The sequence below is a fragment of the Lepisosteus oculatus genome, unplaced genomic scaffold, assembly GCF_040954835.1.
Source record: "Lepisosteus oculatus isolate fLepOcu1 unplaced genomic scaffold, fLepOcu1.hap2 HAP2_SCAFFOLD_89, whole genome shotgun sequence".
Classification (NCBI taxonomy): Eukaryota; Metazoa; Chordata; class Actinopteri; order Semionotiformes; family Lepisosteidae; genus Lepisosteus; species Lepisosteus oculatus.
The window spans coordinates 371,400-394,972 of NW_027168427.1; the positions used below are offsets into that span (position 1 = coordinate 371,400).

At 41.8% G+C, this 23,573-nt stretch overlaps 1 protein-coding gene across 1 annotated transcript; it reads right to left on the bottom strand.

Moving 5' to 3' along the window:
• Window positions 1-19,353: 19,353 nt before the first annotated feature.
• Window positions 19,354-21,193, bottom strand: LOC138236458 (zinc finger C2HC domain-containing protein 1B-like). The gene is made up of 2 exons (XM_069186800.1): window positions 20,147-21,193; window positions 19,354-19,743 (listed from the first exon to the last, which is right to left on the bottom strand). Exons 1-2 carry the CDS (start codon window positions 20,711-20,713, stop codon window positions 19,495-19,497), a joined length of 816 nt encoding a protein of 271 aa, XP_069042901.1. The 5' UTR covers window positions 20,714-21,193; the 3' UTR covers window positions 19,354-19,494.
• Window positions 21,194-23,573: the final 2,380 nt, after the last annotated feature.

Genomic DNA, 23,573 nt, shown 5'->3' on the forward strand with positions numbered 1-23,573 from the left:
GTGTCCACAGACCACTGTGCACCTGCAGGCTGATATGGGGGGTAAAAAGTCTAGAAGTTAGTAAATAAGATTTTAGCACATGTTCTAAAACACACCGGACACCTGTACAGCGATGCCAACACAGTGATCTGAGCTCCTTCTTTGAGTTAAATCCTAGCATCTACATTTTTTACAAGTTGTTGCTATGGCAGAGCATGACCAGAGCATAACAGAAACCACCCATTTTCTAACCGCTTCATCCAATTCAGGGTCAGGGGGTCAGGGGGTCGCGGGGCACGGGGGAGCCAGAGCCTCAGAAAGTAATAAGCAGGAGATACCTGGGACTGGATGGTAGTCCAATGCAGGGAAGACACAGACACTCACCAATTATCCCAGAAGCCAATTAACCTACCAGTAGTTCTTTGAACTGTGGGAGGAAGCCGGAGCACCCAAAGCAAACTCATGCAAACATGGGGAGAACATACAAGCTCCATACAGATAGCACCCCAGGTCCAGAAGTGTACCCAGGGCCTCAGCACTGTGAGCTAGCAATGCTAAACGCTGGGCTACTGTGCATGCTAATTTCTAGGCATCAGGTGATCAATCAGGTAGTGTTTCTCAGATAAAAGGACACCAGTTATTTAGTATGAGATTCAAATTGACCTCAGAACAAAATATAACTTATGTTATATAACTTATATAGAACTTACTACAGCATAACTGTCTTATTTGGCTCTTGTAGAAAATATTCACAGCATGCCTATTAAACATACAGTATCTAGCAATCAGCAATCAAAATAAAAACATTTCCAAACATGGAAACTGCCCAGTTAATGAAGCATTTCAAAGACATTAATCTATTCAATAATTACAGTTTTAAGTAGATAACAGATTTATATTCAGATTACGAAAGCATCATAACAACTGCTGCTTGTGTAAGGAATCCATGAATACCACTGTACATGAGAATTCCACACCTATTTGTAATCAATACACAAAATCCTATTGAATTTCAGGTACTTGTTTATTCAGCATTGCTTGACTCCGCGGACTCCTTGTTGTTTCAATATTCTAGCAATAGGACTAATCGCCAATACAGTGCCGTTGTAATCTATTCCTTCTGCCAGCAGAGGACGGTATTCGCACAGCCAGTTCAGGATAAGATACGGTCCTCGCAGTTCACAGTACAACTGGCCAAAGCCGTATTCGGAATATGCTCTCGATAACCTCGTTTAGTTTAAGTACGGCCATATTTCATATCAACCCACAGATGCATTGCATAAACACTAGAATTCTGGTTCTACTTAAATTGACCTTATACGTTTTGGATTATGTTTAACCTTCTTCAATTTCTTCAACCATATTTTGAGATGATTACGTTTACAGAAGCAAATATTATTCAGTGCTTTTTCTTCACTCCTTTAATCAAACCCACATTTCTATAAGGAGGGCCATTGTGAAACTCCCCAAAGTGAGCTGAATTAATCTTTTATTCTTCACACCTGCGAAGTCATTCCTTCATTGTGTAATATGAAGGCCTTTCATTATTCACGTATACTACAACATCTGAAAATAATGGGTCTTGAAATAGTTGAATGAAAGAAAATCCTGAATAACTCCTCCAAATGCGTGTTACACTTTCATCAAGTACACACACTTTGAATGTGATGAACTATAAAAAGTTATTTTAACCATACCCAATGGAGCTCGGGAGTGCGATTGCATACACAATCATGTTTTCAGTGTTTGGACATCAGCCGTACATCAGAACAATCATTTCACTAACACAGCTCCGTGTTGAGTGACTTCCCTCCAAGAACACAAAGTCACTTTCCCTTAGCAATTATTGCATGGACTTAGATTATCTGCCTTCTGCATCAAGCCCTGTATTATATACGGTACAAAGCCAAGCTTTGGGATAGTGCTTTGTTTGGATCCTTGTCTTGATCCTTTTGGATCCCAGGCTGCTCATTTGCAAATGAGTTTTGACATTAATTATAGTGACTATAGCAATGAGGTGGCACTGTGGTTCACAGAACTGGGGTCCTGGGTTCAATTCCTGGGGTGCAGTCTGGATGGAATTGTATGTTCTCCCTTCATTTGTGTGGATTTCTTCCAGGTGCTCCAGTTTCTTCCCACAGTCCAAAGACATACAGTACTAGTAGGTTAAGGTGGAACTACAGTCCCAATTTTGCAGACACAAAATTATTTAATTTCAGTCACAAAATAAAATCATTGACATTATAGAAAAACTTTACAAACTCAAAATTGAGCACAAAATCATGAATTTTGTGAAAGGACTGTAAGTTACGCCATGTTGTAACAAATTCGCATTCAAGTTCCACACAAATTGCGATGTGATGCAGCCCTTCCTGCTCACTAATCACTGTAATGACTAATGCAATGTGATGTAGGAGAGAAAGGGTATAGGTTATGCAGCAAACATTTCACTGCAAAAAACGTTCCATTCCAAGGTTCTTTATGCAGAGTTAACAATGTAGTATTATTTATTGGCAAAAACGTAAAAAAGTTGAGAGTTATATTTCCATTGGATTAAACGAGATGTATTCACAAGCCTGCTCCTTTACAATGTCATAGGGCCACAACAGATTACAGGAAGTTTTGCTGCCTCGTTCTGAATCGCAGAACATGGTAATTCTTTAACCTTGAAATGTAGTCTATTTTGTGATGTAATGATGCAATGTCCCTTTACTGAGAGCCAGCAATCAAAGGATGTGTCTGATCGTGAATGGTTTTCCCTGTTGTTTGTTGTATTACTTGGTGTTGCATTTTAAGCTGTGCATGAGGCAGGACCCGGAGGCTGCTGCTTCTGCTGGTGCTTCTGCTGGGATTGAGGAAGAGCTGAGCGCCATGTAAGGCAAAGACACTGCGTTCCATTTTATCAGGTGCCTGGAGTGTAAGAGCTGCAGATAATATTGAGTCACATTAATCCCAACATATTTCAAATATTATGTAAATTAAATAAATTAAATCAAATAACTTTCATTAAAAAAATCAATCACTCTTTACCTTGCTTTTTCAGTTGTTTTAAAGGAAAATTGATGCAGAGAATGTGTGAATACTACTTTTTGATGGTTCCAAGGCCAATGTGACCTGTTCTATTGCCTGCTAATTGTACGTTCCAGGTTGAAAAATTATTTTTAGGAGGTCAAGGTGTATGAATGATAAGAGAAAAACTGAAATAACCACAGCTAGGCAAACACCAGTCCACCAAAAAAAAATCATTTAATTAAAATAAGGTAACATTTTTTTTTCATCATCATACGGATGAACTGTGCTAAATGTGTTTCTAAAAAGAAAAAGCAGGACGTGAGTCGTGAGCCAAGATCATGACTCTTTTGCTCTTCTTCACATCAGTTTTCATCTGCGAGGAGGAGGAGGAGGGCGGCTCCTGATGTGCTGACACTTGGGGATGTGCCTCTGTGCCGGCCTGGGGGCAAAGCGCCGGCCGCAGTGAGGGCAGGGCACGTAGTCGGGGTTTGGATTCGCGGGGGGCTGGGGCAGGTTCACAACTTTCCCTCCTTGCGTGATCACCTGCTGCACCTCCCTGGCCTGTTTGATGCTCCGAATGAAATCCTCGTGCTTCTGCCTCCAGTTGTTCTTTCTCAGCTGGGAACAGGAAATGAAACCAATAAAACAGCTTCCAGAAAAAGTCCAGACTAGCACTGCGTACACAGTCTGGTCGCAAACCATTCACAAGGCAAGAAAATATCAATACAGTAATAACGTAGCTTTCTGGGGCTACCTTTCAGGTCATTGGGTAGAGAGTACAATTTACGTAGTTATGGTTTTGTTTCCTGTGAGTGCTATTTGCTTGATATGTAGATTTTTACAACAGAATTCAGAAGTCACTAAGACACATTTATTCTGTCTGGCAAATGTGCCTTTGCGGCAGTTTTTCAGAAGAGTACTTCATAAAACACTTATTTATTGTTTACATTGATTTATAAGCTGAGTCTGACTCTAGGAGAAAAAAAGGGAAGCTTGGAAAGAGTTTAAGGATAGCCCTTACCACGATTGGCGGTTTAACCTTCTTCTTATGGATGTATGTCTCCAGTTCTGTTCCCTTGGCCCTGTGCTTGAAAGAGTCAAAAACCTTCCTCTTTGAATTCTGAAGCTTCTTGCAGATCTTGCTGTGTTTCTCCAGCCTCTCTACAGCAAACTTCCCGTGACACGGTTCACAGGGCACCAGCTGAGGGTTTCCACTCATGCTATTCTCATATGGAAAATGCTCAGCGGTAGGGCGGATCAGACTTGTAGGGGACAAATATCTGTTTTCCACTGACAGAGTTTGTTCATCCAGACATGTGGTGTTATTTCTGAAGTGGGCCTGCGCGGCCTGTGCCGCTGACACGTCGCTTTCAGGGAGCCTTGCTTTCTTGAGATACTTTCTCCTTCCACAGGGGACGTCTTCTAGCCCACGGCTGCAAGGGCTCACTTGACGTCTCTCCTGATGGGAAAGCGCAGAGGGAAAGTGCGATTCTGCGCATCCGCCGTCTTCCATTGGAGAACCATAATCAAGGTTGTCTCCTCTGATAGGAAGGGCTTTCCTTGGAGTGAAGGCTTTTTGCTTCTCCATTCTGCAGGTCAGAAGAGGCACGGCCTTAGAGCGGTGGTTGGCCCATGGTCCTCTGGGGCAAAGCTCGCTCTGCCTCGCCTCTATTTTCCCTTCCGGCCACCTCTCTGGAGTCTTCCATCTCTCTCGGAACCATCCTCAGCTCCTCCTGAGCTCTGAAGAGCTTCGCCTGCATCATGGCCTCCTTCTGGCGAATCTCGTCCTTCATCATGGCCTCCTTCCGGCGCATCTCATCCTGCAGGCTGGCCTCCCTCCGGCGATGCTCCTCCTTCAGCGCGGCCTCTGCCTCGGCCACTTTTCGTAGCTCCTCTTGCAACTGAAAGTGCTCCTTCCCATTGGCATGAGAAGGGCATTGCCCTGGAGGGGTCGCCACCATGGGGAGGACAGTCCTGTCCTTAGGTTTGCGTACTCTTGAGCCCCTCCTGCCCGGCCTCTCGCAGGGCCTCTCATGACCATCCTGAGGCGGGGTGGGGGCAAACAAGGAATCACTCTGTGCTTCCGTGCGGTCCACAGCCGGAACCTCACCAGGGCCGGAGACTTTCCTGTTACCCATAGGCTTCAGGGGGTAAGACCGATCATACCCCACAATGTTCTTCTCGGGGCCCTGTTGGGTTTGGAAGCGATAGCTGTTCCCCGTCTTCTTCTCCGCAGCGTATTTGACATATTGGAAAGATTTTCTCATCTTCTGTAGAGCTGCCTCCTGCCGCCGATTGTACATTTTTTTCTCCTTTTCCTGCATCAGTTTCTCTTGGAAGGTGTCCTTCAGAAGCTGTATCTTGGGAGGCGGGCAGTACGTGGAGATCAGATCCTGTTGCCTTAAGGGCGCGGGTCGATTCGAGTCTGTGTCCTTCGGGGAGGGGGACAGAGCACCAGGCTTAGGACTGGGCTCCATTGGCAAATGAGATATGAGCTTTGTTTCCCAGGTATCTGGAAAAGGCAAAAATGGCAAATAAATGATATCCTGCACAGTCTAGTATAGTCTAATAGAAAATAATAAAAAAAAAACAATTCAGGAAATACACAACTTTTTAATATTAAACCTAATGGTGTTGAATGCTGCATGCTGACTCAGTAGGAGACAGATCCTAAACATAAACATCATAATAAACATTTGTTTCCCAAATAACATTCTCAATGTTCAGAATGCTTAAAGTCATGAGCTTTTTTAAAAATGTTTAACTGAAACCTGGAAATGTGCTATTTCATTTCAAAGCTTGTATTATATCTATGATATAAATGTTTTTTTATATAAAATTAACCCATTATGCAACAGGGGTTTGAGCAAAAGTCACTGTGAATAAGGGAATTTATCAATATTAATTAGCCGTTTCACTACATTATAGATAGCTGAAGGATTATGATACAGTATATCGATTTCGCTACAAATTGACAAGCATATTTGATGACACTTACCAAACAAGTTTTAAACAGCGGAGAAATAGTTCACCACGACGATAGCAATGCAATGTTTGACTGCATCTCCCTATGTGATATATCTGTATTTGGGTATATACAGATCACGTAATTCAGGGAGCACTGTTACGTCAGGTCACCAACCATTATTACGACGCTCATATGTCATAGAGCTCCTTAGGATGTTTGTATAATCTTTATCCAAATTTTCATATGGCCGCAGTTACGGCGTTTATTTTACAGTTAATGTAACAGGGTGTCATTATATTTTTCTGTCTTTATGGTGGCAGACCACTTAAATAAATCTGAGTAGGCGGTTTCTACAAGTGGGTCAGATAAAATATTAAATATACAGTAAAAGCTCACACCTATTCATACCCTTTATGTACTTTATATCTACAATTACGTATACTACGTATACAGTTATCGTATACTATAATACGATAACTACCATTACAAAATGTCTCCCTTTTGATTTGAAGTGGTTCTTTTAAATTAGTAAATTGCAATCACTTAGCCTACATCTGAGCTCCTAATTCATCGCGACGACGGACTGAGACTCCAGTCGGATTTGTGAGAAGGGGTGTGCCTGTTTTAAAACCGATTCATACGTCTTAAACACATGGACATAGATAGCAGTCTGTGTTATATAATTTATCTTTTTATTTGATTTAAATTTAAGTATCACATACACATTTTCAAAGTAACTGTACCCCTTTTAATTATGATCCCCATCGCTCACAGCTCCGAAGGTGAGACGAGGGCTACTTCAGATGGGATTTCCAATATTTCTCTCTTAGCTTGTATACCGGTGGAAAGGAGAGGGGTCTTAAAACGTGTTGATAGTAAGATTGGGATGTATTTGCAGTCTAGATATAGTTTTTTTAATGTTCGGAGCCGCCACAGATTCATTTTCTTACGACTGCTTTTCTGGATGACAATGACAATGCAAACGATGGTGTTAAGGCGAGGCTGTGCCTTAAGGCTCCTCTGCTTACAATGTTCAGCGCGTAAATCGCAAACGAGCGCCTTCCCTTACGATGAAAATGCAGAAAATAAGACCACGAGATTTAAACCTACGGCTTACAAATTTATGCGTAAACACTAAAACCGTATCTTTAGCAAAACTGGCGAGACAATGTGTTTTATCATTTAAAAAAGTACTGGAAAATAATTAAAGGTTATCACGATAAACAGAGGTTACTGATCTACTACTGTACGCTGTGACCAAAACTGAGAGTCCCCCGATCCTCGCAGCCTTCATGCTTTGGTCTTGGCCTGGCCGTTTTTTTTAAGATAATGGGGTCAAGTTAAGAAATTATGCAAGTTTCTAATCAAATCCAAGGGCGCCTCGATCTCCTAAACATCTTTAGAAGGCCGACGGACCACACTGCACGGTCCGGGTCCGGGCCCTGACCCGGTTCTGGATAATGCCAGCTTAAAGTGAAAAATTCTACTGTACATATTATGTTTCTTATTATGGTATATATGTATAATATAGCGCGACCGCTTCACGAAGCTAGAAAGAAAGTTATCCGCCATTTTTATTTTACCTGCAATTGAATTTGCCATTACAATCATTATTAATACCGCAGCTGCTAAATAACTTACCTAAAAGCGTTCAGATACAAAAGCACTTGAGCTGTAATGTTTGTATACTGTTGGCCCGATGACCTACTTCAAGAAGAATTGTTACATAGACCGCCAAGGACTGTCATCACACTTTACGTCATAAAGCGCTTTAAAACTTTAGACAAGTTCAACACCTCATATTTTGTACTGTTTATCATGGTAAAAGCAACTCAAAGCAATTATAAAAATGATCGAAAGGTAAAAATACAAGCTTATACGAGCTGTCGTTTTAACATTTATAACATATATTTAAACAAAACATATATAATCTATTTTAATAAAATAGAAAAGTGTTCTTAGTCTTCACTTAAAAGCTGTTAGAAGCTGCCTTTCTGACAAGAGAGTTCTGTGAGTTCCACAGTCTCAGTGCATTAAAGTCAAAACCAGTTGCTTTTTATTTCCTGTTTTACGACAGAGCAAGGAGGGTGTCCACAGACCACTGTGCACCTGCAGGCTGATATGGGGGGTAAAAAGTCTAGAAGTTAGTAAATAAGATTTTAGCACATGTTCTAAAACACACCGGACACCTGTACAGCGATGCCAACACAGTGATCTGAGCTCCTTCTTTGAGTTAAATCCTAGCATCTACATTTTTTACAAGTTGTTGCTATGGCAGAGCATGACCAGAGCATAACAGAAACCACCCATTTTCTAACCGCTTCATCCAATTCAGGGTCAGGGGGTCAGGGGGTCGCGGGGCACGGGGGAGCCAGAGCCTCAGAAAGTAATAAGCAGGAGATACCTGGGACTGGATGGTAGTCCAATGCAGGGAAGACACAGACACTCACCAATTATCCCAGAAGCCAATTAACCTACCAGTAGTTCTTTGAACTGTGGGAGGAAGCCGGAGCACCCAAAGCAAACTCATGCAAACATGGGGAGAACATACAAGCTCCATACAGATAGCACCCCAGGTCCAGAAGTGTACCCAGGGCCTCAGCACTGTGAGCTAGCAATGCTAAACGCTGGGCTACTGTGCATGCTAATTTCTAGGCATCAGGTGATCAATCAGGTAGTGTTTCTCAGATAAAAGGACACCAGTTATTTAGTATGAGATTCAAATTGACCTCAGAACAAAATATAACTTATGTTATATAACTTATATAGAACTTACTACAGCATAACTGTCTTATTTGGCTCTTGTAGAAAATATTCACAGCATGCCTATTAAACATACAGTATCTAGCAATCAGCAATCAAAATAAAAACATTTCCAAACATGGAAACTGCCCAGTTAATGAAGCATTTCAAAGACATTAATCTATTCAATAATTACAGTTTTAAGTAGATAACAGATTTATATTCAGATTACGAAAGCATCATAACAACTGCTGCTTGTGTAAGGAATCCATGAATACCACTGTACATGAGAATTCCACACCTATTTGTAATCAATACACAAAATCCTATTGAATTTCAGGTACTTGTTTATTCAGCATTGCTTGACTCCGCGGACTCCTTGTTGTTTCAATATTCTAGCAATAGGACTAATCGCCAATACAGTGCCGTTGTAATCTATTCCTTCTGCCAGCAGAGGACGGTATTCGCACAGCCAGTTCAGGATAAGATACGGTCCTCGCAGTTCACAGTACAACTGGCCAAAGCCGTATTCGGAATATGCTCTCGATAACCTCGTTTAGTTTAAGTACGGCCATATTTCATATCAACCCACAGATGCATTGCATAAACACTAGAATTCTGGTTGTACTTAAATTGACCTTATACGTTTTGGATTATGTTTAACCTTCTTCAATTTCTTCAACCATATTTTGAGATGATTACGTTTACAGAAGCAAATATTATTCAGTGCTTTTTCTTCACTCCTTTAATCAAACCCACATTTCTATAAGGAGGGCCATTGTGAAACTCCCCAAAGTGAGCTGAATTAATCTTTTATTCTTCACACCTGCGAAGTCATTCCTTCATTGTGTAATATGAAGGCCTTTCATTATTCACGTATACTACAACATCTGAAAATAATGGGTCTTGAAATAGTTGAATGAAAGAAAATCCTGAATAACTCCTCCAAATGCGTGTTACACTTTCATCAAGTACACACACTTTGAATGTGATGAACTATAAAAAGTTATTTTAACCATACCCAATGGAGCTCGGGAGTGCGATTGCATACACAATCATGTTTTCAGTGTTTGGACATCAGCCGTACATCAGAACAATCATTTCACTAACACAGCTCCGTGTTGAGTGACTTCCCTCCAAGAACACAAAGTCACTTTCCCTTAGCAATTATTGCATGGACTTAGATTATCTGCCTTCTGCATCAAGCCCTGTATTATATACGGTACAAAGCCAAGCTTTGGGATAGTGCTTTGTTTGGATCCTTGTCTTGATCCTTTTGGATCCCAGGCTGCTCATTTGCAAATGAGTTTTGACATTAATTATAGTGACTATAGCAATGAGGTGGCACTGTGGTTCACAGAACTGGGGTCCTGGGTTCAATTCCTGGGGTGCAGTCTGGATGGAATTGTATGTTCTCCCTTCATTTGTGTGGATTTCTTCCAGGTGCTCCAGTTTCTTCCCACAGTCCAAAGACATACAGTACTAGTAGGTTAAGGTGGAACTACAGTCCCAATTTTGCAGACACAAAATTATTTAATTTCAGTCACAAAATAAAATCATTGACATTATAGAAAAACTTTACAAACTCAAAATTGAGCACAAAATCATGAATTTTGTGAAAGGACTGTAAGTTACGCCATGTTGTAACAAATTCGCATTCAAGTTCCACACAAATTGCGATGTGATGCAGCCCTTCCTGCTCACTAATCACTGTAATGACTAATGCAATGTGATGTAGGAGAGAAAGGGTATAGGTTATGCAGCAAACATTTCACTGCAAAAAACGTTCCATTCCAAGGTTCTTTATGCAGAGTTAACAATGTAGTATTATTTATTGGCAAAAACGTAAAAAAGTTGAGAGTTATATTTCCATTGGATTAAACGAGATGTATTCACAAGCCTGCTCCTTTACAATGTCATAGGGCCACAACAGATTACAGGAAGTTTTGCTGCCTCGTTCTGAATCGCAGAACATGGTAATTCTTTAACCTTGAAATGTAGTCTATTTTGTGATGTAATGATGCAATGTCCCTTTACTGAGAGCCAGCAATCAACGGATGTGTCTGATCGTGAATGGTTTTCCCTGTTGTTTGTTGTATTACTTGGTGTTGCATTTTAAGCTGTGCATGAGGCAGGACCCGGAGGCTGCTGCTTCTGCTGGTGCTTCTGCTGGGATTGAGGAAGAGCTGAGCGCCATGTAAGGCAAAGACACTGCGTTCCATTTTATCAGGTGCCTGGAGTGTAAGAGCTGCAGATAATATTGAGTCACATTAATCCCAACATATTTCAAATATTATGTAAATTAAATAAATTAAATCAAATAACTTTAAAAACTTTAAAAAAAACTTTAAAAAAATCAATCACTCTTTACCTTGCTTTTTCAGTTGTTTTAAAGGAAAATTGATGCAGAGAATGTGTGAATACTACTTTTTGATGGTTCCAAGGCCAATGTGACCTGTTCTATTGCCTGCTAATTGTACGTTCCAGGTTGAAAAATTATTTTTAGGAGGTCAAGGTGTATGAATGATAAGAGAAAAACTGAAATAACCACAGCTAGGCAAACACCAGTCCACCAAAAAAAAATCATTTAATTAAAATAAGGTAACATTTTTTTTTCATCATCATACGGATGAACTGTGCTAAATGTGTTTCTAAAAAGAAAAAGCAGGACGTGAGTCGTGAGCCAAGATCATGACTCTTTTGCTCTTCTTCACATCAGTTTTCATCTGCGAGGAGGAGGAGGAGGGCGGCTCCTGATGTGCTGACACTTGGGGATGTGCCTCTGTGCCGGCCTGGGGGCAAAGCGCCGGCCGCAGTGAGGGCAGGGCACGTAGTCGGGGTTTGGATTCGCGGGGGGCTGGGGCAGGTTCACAACTTTCCCTCCTTGCGTGATCACCTGCTGCACCTCCCTGGCCTGTTTGATGCTCCGAATGAAATCCTCGTGCTTCTGCCTCCAGTTGTTCTTTCTCAGCTGGGAACAGGAAATGAAACCAATAAAACAGCTTCCAGAAAAAGTCCAGACTAGCACTGCGTACACAGTCTGGTCGCAAACCATTCACAAGGCAAGAAAATATCAATACAGTAATAACGTAGCTTTCTGGGGCTACCTTTCAGGTCATTGGGTAGAGAGTACAATTTACGTAGTTATGGTTTTGTTTCCTGTGAGTGCTATTTGCTTGATATGTAGATTTTTACAACAGAATTCAGAAGTCACTAAGACACATTTATTCTGTCTGGCAAATGTGCCTTTGCGGCAGTTTTTCAGAAGAGTACTTCATAAAACACTTATTTATTGTTTACATTGATTTATAAGCTGAGTCTGACTCTAGGAGAAAAAAAGGGAAGCTTGGAAAGAGTTTAAGGATAGCCCTTACCACGATTGGCGGTTTAACCTTCTTCTTATGGATGTATGTCTCCAGTTCTGTTCCCTTGGCCCTGTGCTTGAAAGAGTCAAAAACCTTCCTCTTTGAATTCTGAAGCTTCTTGCAGATCTTGCTGTGTTTCTCCAGCCTCTCTACAGCAAACTTCCCGTGACACAGTTCACAGGGCACCAGCTGAGGGTTTCCACTCTGGCTATTCTTATATGGAAAATGCTCAGCGGTAGGGCGGATCAGACTTGTAGGGGACAAATATCTGTTTTCCACTGACAGAGTTTGTTCATCCAGACATGTGGTGTTATTTCTGAAGTGGGCCTGCGCGGCCTGTGCCGCTGACACGTCGCTTTCAGGGAGCCTTGCTTTCTTGAGATACTTTCTCCTTCCACAGGGGACGTCTTCTAGCCCACGGCTGCAAGGGCTCACTTGACGTCTCTCCTGATGGGAAAGCGCAGAGGGAAAGTGCGATTCTGCGCATCCGCCGTCTTCCATTGGAGAACCATAATCAAGGTTGTCTCCTCTGATAGGAAGGGCTTTCCTTGGAGTGAAGGCTTTTTGCTTCTCCATTCTGCAGGTCAGAAGAGGCACGGCCTTAGAGCGGTGGCTGGCCCATGGTCCTCTGGGGCAAAGCTCGCTCTGCCTCGCCTCTATTTTCCCTTCCGGCCACCTCTCTGGAGTCTTCCATCTCTCTCGGAACCATCCTCAGCTCCTCCTGAGCTCTGAAGAGCTTCGCCTGCATCATGGCCTCCTTCTGGCGAATCTCGTCCTTCATCATGGCCTCCTTCCGGCGCATCTCATCCTGCAGGCTGGCCTCCCTCCGGCGATGCTCCTCCTTCAGCGCGGCCTCTGCCTCGGCCACTTTTCGTAGCTCCTCTTGCAACTGAAAGTGCTCCTTCCCATTGGCATGAGAAGGGCATTGCCCTGGAGGGGTCGCCACCATGGGGAGGACAGTCCTGTCCTTAGGTTTGCGTACTCTTGAGCCCCTCCTGCCCGGCCTCTCGCAGGGCCTCTCATGACCATCCTGAGGCGGGGTGGGGGCAAACAAGGAATCACTCTGTGCTTCCGTGCGGTCCACAGCCGGAACCTCACCAGGGCCGGAGACTTTCCTGTTACCCATAGGCTTCAGGGGGTAAGACCGATCATACCCCACAATGTTCTTCTCGGGGCCCTGTTGGGTTTGGAAGCGATAGCTGTTCCCCGTCTTCTTCTCCGCAGCGTATTTGACATATTGGAAAGATTTTCTCATCTTCTGTAGAGCTGCCTCCTGCCGCCGATTGTACATTTTTTTCTCCTTTTCCTGCATCAGTTTCTCTTGGAAGGTGTCCTTCAGAAGCTGTATCTTGGGAGGCGGGCAGTACGTGGAGATCAGATCCTGTTGCCTTAAGGGCGCGGGTCGATTCGAGTCTGTGTCCTTCGGGGAGGGGGACAGAGCACCAGGCTTAGGACTGGGCTCCATTGGCAAATGAGATATGAGCTTTGTTTCCCAGGTATCTGGAAAAGGCAAAAATGGCAAATAAATGATATCCTGCACAGTCTAGTATGGTCTAATAGAAAAGAATAAAAAAAAAAAACAATTCAGGAAATACACAACTTTTTAATATTAAACCTAATGGTGTTGAATGCTGCATGCTGACTCAGTAGGAGACAGATCCTAAACATAAACATCATAATAAACATTTGTTTCCCAAATAACATTCTCAATGTTCAGAATGCTTAAAGTCATGAGCTTTTTTAAAAATGTTTAACTGAAACCTGGAAATGTGCTATTTCATTTCAAAGCTTGTATTATATCTATGATATAAATGTTTTTTTATATAAAATTAACCCATTATGCAACAGGGGTTTGAGCAAAAGTCACTGTGAATAAGGGAATTTATCAATATTAATTAGCCGTTTCACTACATTATAGATAGCTGAAGGATTATGATACAGTATATCGATTTCGCTACAAATTGACAAGCATATTTGATGACACTTACCAAACAAGTTTTAAACAGCGGAGAAATAGTTCACCACGACGATAGCAATGCAATGTTTGACTGCATCTCCCTATGTGATATATCTGTATTTGGGTATATACAGATCACGTAATTCAGGGAGCACTGTTACGTCAGGTCACCAACCATTATTACGACGCTCATATGTCATAGAGCTCCTTAGGATGTTTGTATAATCTTTATCCAAATTTTCATATGGCCGCAGTTACGGCGTTTATTTTACAGTTAATGTAACAGGGTGTCATTATATTTTTCTGTCTTTATGGTGGCAGACCACTTAAATAAATCTGAGTAGGCGGTTTCTACAAGTGGGTCAGATAAAATATTAAATATACAGTAAAAGCTCACACCTATTCATACCCTTTATGTACTTTATATCTACAATTACGTATACTACGTATACAGTTATCGTATACTATAATACGATAACTACCATTACAAAATGTCTCCCTTTTGATTTGAAGTGGTTCTTTTAAATAAGTAAATTGCAATCACTTAGCCTACATCTGAGCTCCTAATTCATCGCGACGACGGACTGAGACTCCAGTCGGATTTGTGAGAAGGGGTGTGCCTGTTTTAAAACCGATTCATACGTCTTAAACACATGGACATAGATAGCAGTCTGTGTTATATAATTTATCTTTTTATTTGATTTAAATTTAAGTATCACATACACATTTTCAAAGTAACTGTACCCCTTTTAATTATGATCCCCATCGCTCACAGCTCCGAAGGTGAGACGAGGGCTACTTCAGATGGGATTTCCAATATTTCTCTCTTAGCTTGTATACCGGTGGAAAGGATCTTAAAACGGGTCTTAAAACGTGTTGATAGTAAGATTGGGATGTATTTGCAGTCTAGATATAGTTTTTTTAATGTTCGGAGCCGCCACAGATTCATTTTCTTACGACTGCTTTTCTGGATGACAATGACAATGCAAACGATGGTGTTAAGGCGAGGCTGTGCCTTAAGGCTCCTCTGCTTACAATGTTCAGCGCGTAAATCGCAAACGAGCGCCTTCCCTTACGATGAAAATGCAGAAAATAAGACCACGAGATTTAAACCTACGGCTTACAAATTTATGCGTAAACACTAAAACCGTATCTTTAGCAAAACTGGCGAGACAATGTGTTTTATCATTTAAAAAAGTACTGGAAAATAATTAAAGGTTATCACGATAAACAGAGGTTACTGATCTACTACTGTACGCTGTGACCAAAACTGAGAGTCCCCCGATCCTCGCAGCCTTCATGCTTTGGTCTTGGCCTGGCCGTTTTTTTTAAGATAATGGGGTCAAGTTAAGAAATTATGCAAGTTTCTAATCAAATCCAAGGGCGCCTCGATCTCCTAAACATCTTTAGAAGGCCGACGGACCACACTGCACGGTCCGGGTCCGGGCCCTGACCCGGTTCTGGATAATGCCAGCTTAAAGTGAAAAATTCTACTGTACATATTATGTTTCTTATTATGGTATATATGTATAATATAGCGCGACCGCTTCACGAAGCTAGAAAGAAAATTATCCGCCATTTTTATTTTACCTGCAATTGAATTTGCCATTACAATCATTATTAATACCGCAGCTGCTAAATAACTTACCTAAAAGCGTTCAGATACAAAAGCACTTGAGCTGTAATGTTTGTATACTGTTGGCCCGATGACCTACTTCAAGAAGAATTGTTACATAGACCGCCAAGGACTGTCATCACACTTTACGTCATAAAGCGCTTTAAAACTTTAGACAAGTTCAACACCTCATATTTTGTACTGTTTATCATGGTAAAAGCAACTCAAAGCAATTATAAAAATGATCGAAAGGTAAAAATACAAGCTTATACGAGCTGTCGTTTTAACATTTATAACATATATTTAAACAAAACATATATAATCTATTTTAATAAAATAGAAAAGTGTTCTTAGTCTTCACTTAAAAGCTGTTAGAAGCTGCCTTTCTGACAAGAGAGTTCTGTGAGTTCCACAGTCTCAGTGCATTAAAGTCAAAACCAGTTGCTTTTTATTTCCTGTTTTACGACAGAGCAAGGAGGGTGTCCACAGACCACTGTGCACCTGCAGGCTGATATGGGGGGTAAAAAGTCTAGAAGTTAGTAAATAAGATTTTAGCACATGTTCTAAAACACACCGGACACCTGTACAGCGATGCCAACACAGTGATCTGAGCTCCTTCTTTGAGTTAAATCCTAGCATCTACATTTTTTACAAGTTGTTGCTATGGCAGAGCATGACCAGAGCATAACAGAAACCACCCATTTTCTAACCGCTTCATCCAATTCAGGGTCAGGGGGTCAGGGGGTCGCGGGGCACGGGGGAGCCAGAGCCTCAGAAAGTAATAAGCAGGAGATACCTGGGACTGGATGGTAGTCCAATGCAGGGAAGACACAGACACTCACCAATTATCCCAGAAGCCAATTAACCTACCAGTAGTTCTTTGAACTGTGGGAGGAAGCCGGAGCACCCAAAGCAAACTCATGCAAACATGGGGAGAACATACAAGCTCCATACAGATAGCACCCCAGGTCCAGAAGTGTACCCAGGGCCTCAGCACTGTGAGCTAGCAATGCTAAACGCTGGGCTACTGTGCATGCTAATTTCTAGGCATCAGGTGATCAATCAGGTAGTGTTTCTCAGATAAAAGGACACCAGTTATTTAGTATGAGATTCAAATTGACCTCAGAACAAAATATAACTTATGTTATATAACTTATATAGAACTTACTACAGCATAACTGTCTTATTTGGCTCTTGTAGAAAATATTCACAGCATGCCTATTAAACATACAGTATCTAGCAATCAGCAATCAAAATAAAAACATTTCCAAACATGGAAACTGCCCAGTTAATGAAGCATTTCAAAGACATTAATCTATTCAATAATTACAGTTTTAAGTAGATAACAGATTTATATTCAGATTACGAAAGCATCATAACAACTGCTGCTTGTGTAAGGAATCCATGAATACCACTGTACATGAGAATTCCACACCTATTTGTAATCAATACACAAAATCCTATTGAATTTCAGGTACTTGTTTATTCAGCATTGCTTGACTCCGCGGACTCCTTGTTGTTTCAATATTCTAGCAATAGGACTAATCGCCAATACAGTGCCGTTGTAATCTATTCCTTCTGCCAGCAGAGGGCGGTATTCGCACAGCCAGTTCAGGATAAGATACGGTCCTCGCAGTTCACAGTACAACTGGCCAAAGCCGTATTCGGAATATGCTCTCGATAACCTCGTTTAGTTTAAGTACGGCCATATTTCATATCAACCCACAGATGCATTGCATAAACACTAGAATTCTGGTTGTACTTAAATTGACCTTATACGTTTTGGATTATGTTTAACCTTCTTCAATTTCTTCAACCATATTTTGAGATGATTACGTTTACAGAAGCAAATATTATTCAGTGCTTTTTCTTCACTCCTTTAATCAAACCCACATTTCTATAAGGAGGGCCATTGTGAAACTCCCCAAAGTGAGCTGAATTAATCTTTTATTCTTCACACCTGCGAAGTCATTCCTTCATTGTGTAATATGAAGGCCTTTCATTATTCACGTATACTACAACATCTGAAAATAATGGGTCTTGAAATAGTTGAATGAAAGAAAATCCTGAATAACTCCTCCAAATGCGTGTTACACTTTCATCAAGTACACACACTTTGAATGTGATGAACTATAAAAAGTTATTTTAACCATACCCAATGGAGCTCGGGAGTGCGATTGCATACACAATCATGTTTTCAGTGTTTGGACATCAGCCGTACATCAGAACAATCATTTCACTAACACAGCTCCGTGTTGAGTGACTTCCCTCCAAGAACACAAAGTCACTTTCCCTTAGCAATTATTGCATGGACTTAGATTATCTGCCTTCTGCATCAAGCCCTGTATTATATACGGTACAAAGCCAAGCTTTGGGATAGTGCTTTGTTTGGATCCTTGTCTTGATCCTTTTGGATCCCAGGCTGCTCATTTGCAAATGAGTTTTGACATTAATTATAGTGACTATAGCAATGAGGTGGCACTGTGGTTCACAGAACTGGGGTCCTGGGTTCAATTCCTGGGGTGCAGTCTGGATGGAATTGTATGTTCTCCCTTCATTTGTGTGGATTTCTTCCAGGTGCTCCAGTTTCTTCCCACAGTCCAAAGACATACAGTACTAGTAGGTTAAGGTGGAACTACAGTCCCAATTTTGCAGACACAAAATTATTTAATTTCAGTCACAAAATAAAATCATTGACATTATAGAAAAACTTTACAAACTCAAAATTGAGCACAAAATCATGAATTTTGTGAAAGGACTGTAAGTTACGCCATGTTGTAACAAATTCGCATTCAAGTTCCACACAAATTGCGATGTGATGCAGCCCTTCCTGCTCACTAATCACTGTAATGACTAATGCAATGTGATGTAGGAGAGAAAGGGTATAGGTTATGCAGCAAACATTTCACTGCAAAAAACGTTCCATTCCAAGGTTCTTTATGCAGAGTTAACAATGTAGTATTATTTATTGGCAAAAACGTAAAAAAGTTGAGAGTTATATTTCCATTGGATTAAACGAGATGTATTCACAAGCCTGCTCCTTTACAATGTCATAGGGCCACAACAGATTACAGGAAGTTTTGCTGCCTCGTTCTGAATCGCAGAACATGGTAATTCTTTAACCTTGAAATGTAGTCTATTTTGTGATGTAATGATGCAATGTCCCTTTACTGAGAGCCAGCAATCAACGGATGTGTCTGATCGTGAATGGTTTTCCCTGTTGTTTGTTGTATTACTTGGTGTTGCATTTTAAGCTGTGCATGAGGCAGGACCCGGAGGCTGCTGCTTCTGCTGGTGCTTCTGCTGGGATTGAGGAAGAGCTGAGCGCCATGTAAGGCAAAGACACTGCGTTCCATTTTATCAGGTGCCTGGAGTGTAAGAGTTGCAGATAATATTGAGTCACATTAATCCCAACATATTTCAAATATTATGTAAATTAAATAAATTAAATCAAATAACTTTAAAAACTTTAAAAAAAACTTTAAAAAAATCAATCACTCTTTACCTTGCTTTTTCAGTTGTTTTAAAGGAAAATTGATGCCGAGAATGTGTGAATACTACTTTTTGATGGTTCCAAGGCCAATGTGACCTGTTCTATTGCCTGCTAATTGTACGTTCCAGGTTGAAAAATTATTTTTAGGAGGTCAAGGTGTATGAATGATAAGAGAAAAACTGAAATAACCACAGCTAGGCAAACACCAGTCCACCAAAAAAAAATCATTTAATTAAAATAAGGTAACATTTTTTTTTCATCATCATACGGATGAACTGTGCTAAATGTGTTTCTAAAAAGAAAAAGCAGGACGTGAGTCGTGAGCCAAGATCATGACTCTTTTGCTCTTCTTCACATCAGTTTTCATCTGCGAGGAGGAGGAGGAGGGCGGCTCCTGATGTGCTGACACTTGGGGATGTGCCTCTGTGCCGGCCTGGGGGCAAAGCGCCGGCCGCAGTGAGGGCAGGGCACGTAGTCGGGGTTTGGATTCGCGGGGGGCTGGGGCAGGTTCACAACTTTCCCTCCTTGCGTGATCACCTGCTGCACCTCCCTGGCCTGTTTGATGCTCCGAATGAAATCCTCGTGCTTCTGCCTCCAGTTGTTCTTTCTCAGCTGGGAACAGGAAATGAAACCAATAAAACAGCTTCCAGAAAAAGTCCAGACTAGCACTGCGTACACAGTCTGGTCGCAAACCATTCACAAGGCAAGAAAATATCAATACAGTAATAACGTAGCTTTCTGGGGCTACCTTTCAGGTCATTGGGTAGAGAGTACAATTTACGTAGTTATGGTTTTGTTTCCTGTGAGTGCTATTTGCTTGATATGTAGATTTTTACAACAGAATTCAGAAGTCACTAAGACACATTTATTCTGTCTGGCAAATGTGCCTTTGCGGCAGTTTTTCAGAAGAGTACTTCATAAAACACTTATTTATTGTTTACATTGATTTATAAGCTGAGTCTGACTCTAGGAGAAAAAAAGGGAAGCTTGGAAAGAGTTTAAGGATAGCCCTTACCACGATTGGCGGTTTAACCTTCTTCTTATGGATGTATGTCTCCAGTTCTGTTCCCTTGGCCCTGTGCTTGAAAGAGTCAAAAACCTTCCTCTTTGAATTCTGAAGCTTCTTGCAGATCTTGCTGTGTTTCTCCAGCCTCTCTACAGCAAACTTCCCGTGACACAGTTCACAGGGCACCAGCTGAGGGTTTCCACTCTGGCTATTCTCATATGGAAAATGCTCAGCGGTAGGGCGGATCAGACTTGTAGGGGACAAATATCTGTTTTCCACTGACAGAGTTTGTTCATCCAGACATGTGGTGTTATTTCTGAAGTGGGCCTGCGCGGCCTGTGCCGCTGACACGTCGCTTTCAGGGAGCCTTGCTTTCTTGAGATACTTTCTCCTTCCACAGGGGACGTCTTCTAGCCCACGGCTGCAAGGGCTCACTTGACGTCTCTCCTGATGGGAAAGCGCAGAGGGAAAGTGCGATTCTGCGCATCCGCCGTCTTCCATTGGAGAACCATAATCAAGGTTGTCTCCTCTGATAGGAAGGGCTTTCCTTGGAGTGAAGGCTTTTTGCTTCTCCATTCTGCAGGTCAGAAGAGGCACGGCCTTAGAGCGGTGGTTGGCCCATGGTCCTCTGGGGCAAAGCTCGCTCTGCCTCGCCTCTATTTTCCCTTCCGGCCACCTCTCTGGAGTCTTCCATCTCTCTCGGAACCATCCTCAGCTCCTCCTGAGCTCTGAAGAGCTTCGCCTGCATCATGGCCTCCTTCTGGCGAATCTCGTCCTTCATCATGGCCTCCTTCCGGCGCATCTCATCCTGCAGGCTGGCCTCCCTCCGGCGATGCTCCTCCTTCAGCGCGGCCTCTGCCTCGGCCACTTTTCGTAGCTCCTCTTGCAACTGAAAGTGCTCCTTCCCATTGGCATGAGAAGGGCATTGCCCTGGAGGGGTCGCCACCATGGGGAGGACAGTCCTGTCCTTAGGTTTGCGTACTCTTGAGCCCCTCCTGCCCGGCCTCTCGCAGGGCCTCTCATGACCATCCTGAGGCGGGGTGGGGGCAAACAAGGAATCACTCTGTGCTTCCGTGCGGTCCACAGCCGGAACCTCACCAGGGCCGGAGACTTTCCTGTTACCCATAGGCTTCAGGGGGTAAGACCGATCATACCCCACAATGTTCTTCTCGGGGCCCTGTTGGGTTTGGAAGCGATAGCTGTTCCCCGTCTTCTTCTCCGCAGCGTATTTGACATATTGGAAAGATTTTCTCATCTTCTGTAGAGCTGCCTCCTGCCGCCGATTGTACATTTTTTTCTCCTTTTCCTGCATCAGTTTCTCTTGGAAGGTGTCCTTCAGAAGCTGTATCTTGGGAGGCGGGCAGTACGTGGAGATCAGATCCTGTTGCCTTAAGGGCGCGGGTCGATTCGAGTCTGTGTCCTTCGGGGAGGGGGACAGAGCACCAGGCTTAGGACTGGGCTCCATTGGCAAATGAGATATGAGCTTTGTTTCCCAGGTATCTGGAAAAGGCAAAAATGGCAAATAAATGATATCCTGCACAGTCTAGTATGGTCTAATAGAAAAGAATAAAAAAAAAAAACAATTCAGGAAATACACAACTTTTTAATATTAAACCTAATGGTGTTGAATGCTGCATGCTGACTCAGTAGGAGACAGATCCTAAACATAAACATCATAATAAACATTTGTTTCCCAAATAACATTCTCAATGTTCAGAATGCTTAAAGTCATGAGCTTTTTTAAAAATGTTTAACTGAAACCTGGAAATGTGCTATTTCATTTCAAAGCTTGTATTATATCTATGATATAAATGTTTTTTTATATAAAATTAACCCATTATGCAACAGGGGTTTGAGCAAAAGTCACTGTGAATAAGGGAATTTATCAATATTAATTAGCCGTTTCACTACATTATAGATAGCTGAAGGATTATGATACAGTATATCGATTTCGCTACAAATTGACAAGCATATTTGATGACACTTACCAAACAAGTTTTAAACAGCGGAGAAATAGTTCACCACGACGATAGCAATGCAATGTTTGACTGCATCTCCCTATGTGATATATCTGTATTTGGGTATATACAGATCACGTAATTCAGGGAGCACTGTTACGTCAGGTCACCAACCATTATTACGACGCTCATATGTCATAGAGCTCCTTAGGATGTTTGTATAATCTTTATCCAAATTTTCATATGGCCGCAGTTACGGCGTTTATTTTACAGTTAATGTAACAGGGTGTCATTATATTTTTCTGTCTTTATGGTGGCAGACCACTTAAATAAATCTGAGTAGGCGGTTTCTACAAGTGGGTCAGATAAAATATTAAATATACAGTAAAAGCTCACACCTATTCATACCCTTTATGTACTTTATATCTACAATTACGTATACTACGTATACAGTTATCGTATACTATAATACGATAACTACCATTACAAAATGTCTCCCTTTTGATTTGAAGTGGTTCTTTTAAATAAGTAAATTGCAATCACTTAGCCTACATCTGAGCTCCTAATTCATCGCGACGACGGACTGAGACTCCAGTCGGATTTGTGAGAAGGGGTGTGCCTGTTTTAAAACCGATTCATACGTCTTAAACACATGGACATAGATAGCAGTCTGTGTTATATAATTTATCTTTTTATTTGATTTAAATTTAAGTATCACATACACATTTTCAAAGTAACTGTACCCCTTTTAATTATGATCCCCATCGCTCACAGCTCCGAAGGTGAGACGAGGGCTACTTCAGATGGGATTTCCAATATTTCTCTCTTAGCTTGTATACCGGTGGAAAGGAGAGCGCTCTTAAAACGTGTTGATAGTAAGATTGGGATGTATTTGCAGTCTAGATATAGTTTTTTTAATGTTCGGAGCCGCCACAGATTCATTTTCTTACGACTGCTTTTCTGGATGACAATGACAATGCAAACGATGGTGTTAAGGCGAGGCTGTGCCTTAAGGCTCCTCTGCTTACAATGTTCAGCGCGTAAATCGCAAACGAGCGCCTTCCCTTACGATGAAAATGCAGAAAATAAGACCACGAGATTTAAACCTACGGCTTACAAATTTATGCGTAAACACTAAAACCGTATCTTTAGCAAAACTGGCGAGACAATGTGTTTTATCATTTAAAAAAGTACTGGAAAATAATTAAAGGTTATCACGATAAACAGAGGTTACTGATCTACTACTGTACGCTGTGACCAAAACTGAGAGTCCCCCGATCCTCGCAGCCTTCATGCTTTGGTCTTGGCCTGGCCGTTTTTTTTAAGATAATGGGGTCAAGTTAAGAAATTATGCAAGTTTCTAATCAAATCCAAGGGCGCCTCGATCTCCTAAACATCTTTAGAAGGCCGACGGACCACACTGCACGGTCCGGGTCCGGGCCCTGACCCGGTTCTGGATAATGCCAGCTTAAAGTGAA

Bases quoted from the DNA above. Each gene is read 5' to 3' on its own strand.
- LOC138236458 (XM_069186800.1), bottom strand. From the start codon at position 20,713: ATGGAGAAGCAAAAAGCCTTCACTCCAAGGAAAGCCCTTCCTATCAGA. The intron at 19,744-20,146 runs GTAAGGGCTATC...TCCTGTTCCCAG, and splicing joins AGGTTAAACCGCCAATCGTG to CTGAGAAAGAACAACTGGAG.